This window comes from Haliotis rufescens, unplaced genomic scaffold (assembly GCF_023055435.1).
Source record: "Haliotis rufescens isolate VD_foot unplaced genomic scaffold, xgHalRufe1.0.p SCAF_74, whole genome shotgun sequence".
NCBI lineage: Eukaryota > Metazoa > Mollusca > Gastropoda > Lepetellida > Haliotidae > Haliotis > Haliotis rufescens.
In genome coordinates this window covers 1640121-1648047 of record NW_025964366.1, presented here as the reverse complement: position 1 = coordinate 1648047, position 7927 = coordinate 1640121, and the positions used below count along the sequence as shown (strand labels likewise).

The 7927-nt window shown below is 39.0% G+C and overlaps 1 protein-coding gene across 1 annotated transcript; it reads left to right on the top strand.

Moving 5' to 3' along the window:
* LOC124152466 (carboxypeptidase inhibitor SmCI-like) lies at positions 1-6064 on the top strand. Its single transcript, XM_046525410.2, has 5 exons — positions 1-181; positions 1408-1545; positions 2175-2293; positions 3381-3453; positions 4062-6064. The coding sequence occupies exons 2-5, from the start codon at positions 1440-1442 to the stop codon at positions 4232-4234; spliced, it is 471 nt and encodes a 156-aa protein (XP_046381366.2). The 5' UTR covers positions 1-181; positions 1408-1439; the 3' UTR covers positions 4235-6064.
* The last annotated feature ends 1863 nt before the right edge of the window (positions 6065-7927 follow it).

The window sequence follows — 7927 nt, the reverse complement described above, 5'->3', positions numbered from 1 at the left end:
GTGACAGGGAGATTGATGGGCCTCGGACGTCCGTACATTCCACTAGTCGGGCCCGGGACTGCACCCCCACCTGGCCACACTAGGCAGGAAGTTTAGCCGTGAGAGGGCGCTGCTATTTTATGACGTCGATGACGTAACAACCACAATCCTATACCAGTATCGGACATATACGACCTGTTGGGTGAGTACTGTCCCTTTTTATCGCATGTTCTTAAGCTTTTAAATTTATTTCGAATCGTAATTGAAACTTACATTCTTATACTGTTGATTAAACATAAAATGTCCAAAGTTTAAACTTATATCATACAGACAAAATGCTCAGTTATCAAACATTTAAACATTTAAATGAACTGTGGACCAAGGCACATTACACGAAATGACTTTAGGTCAGGTTTGGTCTGGTGTAACGATTCGTCCGAAATTATATCAAGAACAACCAACTCGGGACACAGTTAAATAACCTTGACCTTCACGCACGAAGGCTGTTTTTGGAACACGCTCAGACGTATAGCAAACAAGTTGATTTGAGTGTGAAGAACAGGTAATTCAAAACACTCATTTAGTTTCGTCTCCTTTTCTATTCTTGTGACAAAGATGTGATGACGAATACCACTATGACATAGCCCTTTATATGTCTTGTATGTCACACAGCGGCCTTCAATCCATATTTTGTGGCTTTATTTCGGGTGAATGCAGTGCAAAAGAACGGATGTATTCAGCATGAATGTCCCAATAAGAAAACCTTGCATCGTTAACAAAATTGAATAGTGTTGACATGAAATCATCAGGCTGGGGGTTATAATATAGTGGATGTACAGGAGAGCTTTGCCGGCAGGGATAGAGGTGTTAAGTTATCAATCATCAATTAAGCCCCGAACACTTCCGGTTCAGATGCTAATGTTTGATACTCCCTATGTGACTGCCAAGGTCAAACAGTCCTTGCTCTGAAAACAATACGAATCTTATCTACCGGAAGCAAGTTTTACAACTATAACTATTTTTGGAAAAGAACTGTGATATGTGTCAATTAACACACAACTAATTAATCACCTAAGGGTAAAAGCTTTGAAGAATACATTTAGTTAAAAACATAAGCTGCATTAGATTGAACGAAAACTAAACGCAAAAAGATCTGAGGGATGGATATTATAATATTAATCACGTGGAATAAACGTGACTGATGGTTATTATTGTTAGAAAATAAACCTAAAACTTGTATGTCATTGTAGGAATATTTATATCCAGAAATACCATGCTGTTTACTATTTATTTAAGAAGATAATGTTTAATGGTTTCACAGATAATGTTAACACAATGAAAAGATATGGAGTAAAAAAAAAAGTCGTATGTTTGGAACATACGTGTAGATCCAGCTTATGAATATGTGTCCAATATTGTATTTTTTAGAGTCAACTTTCAATGCCGGATTCACGGTAGATATGCTTGATTATATGATGAAAACACGTACTGCGTTGATTTGGAGCCTCCTGGTGTGTACCCTGGTGGCAGTGGCGAGCCAAGGACCTGAGGAGCCTTCGGAACCAGGTATATCACGAGCTGTAAACGTACAGCATTGTTTTATTTTTAAGCAGAATAAATGACACTTTTTTTGGATAGAAACTTATTGTATTCTTTGCCACGACGTTTCAGAGCTACGTCTTCCTCCTTCAGCAGGTGAATGCTTAGTAAGTGCATAAAATTATGTCATGATATGTTTACACAAGGTGAGATGAATATACAAAGATAACAATATAATGACAACGCCAATGACACAGGATTAATGTACAAAGAATGGTTAAACGTCGCTTTTCACAATATTCCAACAATGTCACGGTGGGTGAACCAGATATAGCTTCGAACAATGTACCCATGTTGAGAATCGAACCCGGGCCTTCGGAGTGACGAGCGAACGTTTTGTATAAGCGCTTGGCTACCCACCAGCCCCTGAATCAGAATGATGGAGTGACAAGGCATCAGTGGTACACCATGAGCACCAAAGTATTCACGTGAACTCATTTAAACAATCAAAGTCCCTCGATCAACTGGAGAACAAAATAATAAGATGTCCAGTTGTTACGGTCAAGCATGACACAAATAGAATATACTTGTTTGTAATAGCAGCTGCATTTGTTTTCGTAAGTCCTGTTTAATATTCTATTAACGTGCCGTTTCAGGTCTCGCAATATCTGGGCATCCTTCTGCACGTCTGTGTAACCAAATGTGTCGACAGAAGCCAGCTGTGGACAAGTGCCAGTGTTCGTCCAAAGCAGGATTGCCTTCGAATCCTTGCCAGGTACTAGAATGTTCATAACATATCTGGAAAAGCACTCGCTGTATTATGCCACAGTACATATTCATTTGTTTCTTTAATATATACGTATTATGTTCTCTCAAAAAAGGAAATATTTGAAAATAACAAATGATAACATAAATACAAAGAGGTATCAAATGATGACAATTGATCGATAAGCAAAAAGGAAGGACTAGGTGCTACACGGGTGTGTAGTAAAAAAAGGAACGTTTGAGATGACTTGATCAAAATGGGTCATGCTTCCACGATTGGTCAAACATTCATTTGTAGGGCATGGCATGGTCCGAATCAATCTTCCAATGACAATTTGAGTCTTGTTCACTCCTCTTGCAACTCTTAGGCAAGTTCAACCAACGTAACGGGTAACTTTCAACTTCGGCGTACACGTCTCCAGATCATGTCCCAGCCGTGCTTTATGGGACAAAACTCAGGATTCATGACTGGTCATTGCATTCTGGTGAAGGTTTGCCGCTGGAGGTGGCTCAGTGGACACGAGCGCCATCGTCTTATAAGACAAAAGGTGGACAAGCATGGCGCGCAGACAGCACAACTATTGGCGCCAGGATGTTGCCTCGGTAGAACTGTTCAGTAGCTCTTCCAGTGGGCGTTCTGGCAGTCATACTGATCCCGCCATCCATAGCGATGCAGACCAAGCCCAAATCTGCAATACTGACGTCTGCGTGACGTTCGTTAGAACGCCTTCATACTCGTACACGCCTACGAGAATGTCGAGATCGAAAATTGAAAATACTAATTGCTCGAAGCTATTTGAAGACCTTTTTCTGAAGTGTCAAAATCAAGAAAGACTCCCTACACTGAGGAATTGCATGGTCCACGGGCAATGTTTCGGTTGACTGGGACGTTATCGTTTGCTTTCGAACCCGTTATGGCGTCATTTTTCAAAGCTGACTTTGAAAACCGATCATAACATATATATTTCATGACCCCCTACTATTTTTGGAGAGTATATAAACATAATATCCACATACATGTAACCGCATGCTTGAGTACAAACCGAATATGGTGTACGGATGTATGGATAGATTTAAACTGTCGATTCTTTTCACAGAACAAAAAGTGTCGATTTGGGACCCGATGCACCGCCTTCGGGAGCAGGCCTGTTTGTCTCCCAATGCCGAAAGGTACGATACCGTTTAAACACAATGTCAAACTCTGAATCTTGATTCAACCAAGTTATTTATGCACTCACTCATTCATTTTGTGGACGTGTACTGGGGTTTGAGCTATCATTTCTGTGACCCAATAAAGATCCGGGGTAGAACAGGTCTTCAGCAACCCATGCTTGCCGTGAAAGGCGACTAACGGGGTTGGGTGATCAGGCTCGCTGACTTAGTTAATGCATGTCATCGTATCAAAGTTGGGTGGATCGATGCTCATGATGTCACTCACTGGATTGTCTGATCCAGACTCGATTATTTACAGACCACCGTGATATGGCTGGAATAGTTCTGATTGCGGTGTTAAAAAAACAAAACAACATAACTTCTGTACCTTGTTAAAAATATAACTGTTGCATTTCTACTGTATTTGTCTCAATGTGTTTTCTTCAGTTTCCAGCTTCTTACATTGATTTACGTCCATTTACTCGTTACGGGTTTCTTATGTTATCCTGATATTTTAGCTGTTACATATATGTGTTACCACATAGCTGCTTAATTCACGTTTGTTATCCATGTGGCTACTGTATATAACATGTGCTTGGGATAACATGATGACGTCCGTGTTGCAGCGTGTTTGCTCCCCCAGATGAGAGGTCTTTGCACAGGCACAGTCATCCGCTACTACTTCAACCACCGATCCGGCAACTGCGAACCTTTTGTCTTCGGAGGCTGCAGCCCTAATGCCAATAACTTCATTAGCATACGGCTATGTCAAAAGATTTGTATGATGATACAAGGCTGAAGATGAACCATAAAAGGGACCTACATTTTAGACATCATCATCGGCATCATCATCGCATCGTCATCATCATCGTTATCATCATCATCATCATCCTATGTTATTTGAACATTGGTGAAGCTCTGTCAACATAACATTTTATTTAAGGTCATTCATACAATCACCCATCCTCGATTATCCAGGTAATTATATCCTATTCTATTCTATTCTGATAAATAACCTGGACCAATTCGCAACAATATTTGAATCCGAAACGACGCTAAAATAGCAGAACAGTGAAACTAGCTTCTGTTTTTTTTTTTGTTCGTTGTCGGATCTTCACGGGTCGAGAGCGATTATGTGCAAAGTTCCGATAGGAGCTATGTGAAAGTGACGTCACTTTAAAAAGAAAGCCAACATATTTATCATAAAAGAATAGGAATATAATACACTGTTTAATCCAGGACGTTTTATCACCGAACTCAACTGTTTTTGATCGCGTTTAATCTAACAATGGGTAGTTACCTTAACTGCAGAGTACCGGAATACCATTTTGACACAGGGCATTTGTGCCATCGTCTAGAACACGGCACCAAAACAATAGACCTCGATACATTACATCATAAAAGGATTGCGAGCGAGAAATAAGTGCCTAGAAAGCGAGTGTCTCTTGCTTGCATTAATAAAATGATAAGCTTCTCTGAAAATGTTGGAGTCATTTTTTATGCCAGGGTCATTGAGCTAGAAACAATGCCATGAAATGAAAGTCAATTATACGACAAAGCATTCCCCCAACACCGCCGTTTCCCCATCGATAAGGATGTTCTGTGATCGAAAACAATAGATTTCATCACAGTTGAAACATGCGTATGATAACCGTGCGAAGCTAAAACACCTTTAACGATGGTCCGGTGACACGGGTATTATACAGAGTTATGTCCCTTTGACGTGCAAGAATCCTATTATAGTATGTCCGAATCCCGGTTCGCGCTGATTATGTTTCTAGTTTAGTCAGCACCATACTTCTACTTGTTGTTTTGACCAAAGTGGTAAACATCCAAAACGTTTATCGCTACGGGCTCTTCTCCCACACCAAGCTGTCACGTTGTTAATAACTGAAACACTGAAATCATTCGTTTAAAAGAGGATCTGTTTTCACCTTATTCTATCCCCGCGAATAGCTGCAAAATTGCTGATACGGGTTAAGCAATTATCACTCACTCCATCCTGCATCCAGATGGTGTAATTAATGTCATGACCGAACTGTAGATAGTTAGTAAGTGGACTCACTGCTACATGAATCTACACTATACAGTTGGCGTTAGTAGATACATATGATAGCGTTTTGACATCTTGAATCAAACTTGAATGGACTGTCAATCAGGCCCGGCAAAGACCCCCTTTAACTGGAACGTTCTTATTGAAACAAGCGCAGCATTAGACCAGGATCTGCTCGATACCTGATTATGAATTAAGAAGAATGTTAGAGGACGGTACTATGTTAATATTGGGAAGTATCCATATATATCACAGGGTGTACATATTAGTTTGTAAATAACAGCGATAAACGTCGATTGTACGATTCCGACTATACCAAGAGCTGATAAGCCGTGGTACCAGTAACTGAAATACTGCATAAACACAACCCTCCCTTAAACGATTTTTCTCATCCATGGTTTCCTTACAATATAGACGGTTACCTTGACATGTCTTCAGGTTTTAGTGTATATACGTATGTTTATTTATAAAGCAGCCATTTGGAAGCATAAAATTGCTTTGAAAAATGTATCTATGTTCTTATGAAACTATATATTTGTCATTTAATAAAACAATACAATTTATGTTTTGAAAATACGTTTGAGAATGTTTGTTGTTTTTTAATGCATTGATCTAAATACATAAACAATATATATATATATATATATGTAAATATATATATATATATATGTGTGTGTGTGTGTGTGTGTGTGTGTGTGTGTGTGTGTGTGTGTGTGTGTGTGTGTGTGTGTGTGTGTGTGTGTGTGTGTGTGTGTGTGTGTGCACAACTATCAGTAAATTTTATTTTTCAATTCTTCGTTTTGGTACAAATTGTAGTACCTCTATCAAGACAATGATCAACGACTGAGTGGGACATATAGCTAAGTATAACATGTACAGAGATTAACACAAATAAGTCATGATTGGAAGGAAGCTCAGCTGTTGGTAACCAGCATCTGTACCGAAACGTAGTATTGAAGAATAAAAGAAGGTGGATTCCATAAGCCTACTGTATCATTATGAATATGTCACACACTCAGAAGGTTTATGGGTCAGCTGGAATACACTAGTGTCGAAAAGATCCATTAGTTTATAAATCACCTGTTGTTTGACTTTGAAAAGTATCAAATCACCTGCAACTGAAAAGAGACAATTTCTTGCTTTGTCTTTACGTTAGATGTAATGAACGGTTATGTAGTGACGTCAATATGCAGTTTTAGCATGCCCCTTTCAAAAGGAAAAGAAACCGAGAGCCATGATTGAAAGTCCTTGAAACCCTTGTATATCAGATGCCCGATTCTTGCTGGATGTGAAGCGGTAAATAATCGAGTTCTCTCCCTTATACCATACGTATTGCCACAAGAAATACAGAATTCATGCAACTCTTAGCGACCGGCCTTGAATCCAATAAGAAAACATTCCATATGTGGATCAAACTTGAGCCTCATCGTTTAAAATGCACACCATGTATATCCATTAATGAAATCATAATATATTAACAGATCAAAATTGGGACGGAAGCCTCCAAAGATGCCTTGACGCCATTGTTCTTTGTATTTTATCACCATTAAAAAGTGTTGCTGCCTTTAAAATCTGGAGAAGAGTTATTGAGAGAGCAATATCAAACCACATGCCTCCGTACATTGACAGCAAAGAGCAAGTCTTTGATCACGTTTAATCACATTGTGCTTGTCCATCACTGTCTATTCTTTCTCTTCCAATTCACGTCACTGGGCAAAAAGGTATTCTGTTAATTTCACTTTTCACTTTTTTGCTTGTCACAGAAGCTGGAGACAAATCGTTTACTACTGTTACAGTGTAAGAGCAGGATGAGGATATTTCATTAACGGAATATTAATATTAATATCAGCCAATCGACCACCTCTGTCTTTCTCTTCAGTCAACTGTCACCAGCACATTTCCTTGAACATGGTTTTTACCAAATGCTATACTATGAGTTTCATGTCCATATCGTTAATGAACAATCTGTGCATTACAAAAACCATTTTTTTTCTAAATTATTAACGTCACAATTATCATTGTCACAGCCTTTTGTGTGAATGAGAGGAACGTTGTACTAAAAAATGAAAACTCATTCGGGAAAGAATAATAACACATTTCCGTCTGATTCGGATTTCTTCAATGATGGCTTAATTAACGTCATGCTTGCAGGTACTTTAACATGAGTAGGGGCAAAAATCATTAGAATATTACACAGATGATGAGAGACAGATGTTTTTTAATTCTACCATGGGAATGAACCTCAAATTATTAACAAACCACAAATATTGTCGCAAGCACGTTTAAAAACCCAATTAAATTGAGCGAATGAGAAGAGTTTTACGGCGTTTTGATAAGTATTTCAGTCAATACAGCGTGGTAGTGCTATGGAGGAGGAAAATCCGAGGTGATCCGCCGCACTCAGCAATATTCCAACTCTACGACGGCGGTCTGTAAATA

Excerpts from the sequence above, each read along its gene's own strand:
- LOC124152466 (XM_046525410.2), top strand. The coding sequence starts at position 1,440 with ATGCTTGATTATATGATGAAAACACGTACTGCGTTGATTTGGAGCCTC. Across the intron at positions 2,294-3,380 it reads TGCCTTCGAATCCTTGCCAG|AACAAAAAGTGTCGATTTGG; the intron begins GTACTAGAATGT and ends TTCTTTTCACAG. Across the intron at positions 3,454-4,061 it reads TTGTCTCCCAATGCCGAAAG|CGTGTTTGCTCCCCCAGATG; the intron begins GTACGATACCGT and ends TCCGTGTTGCAG.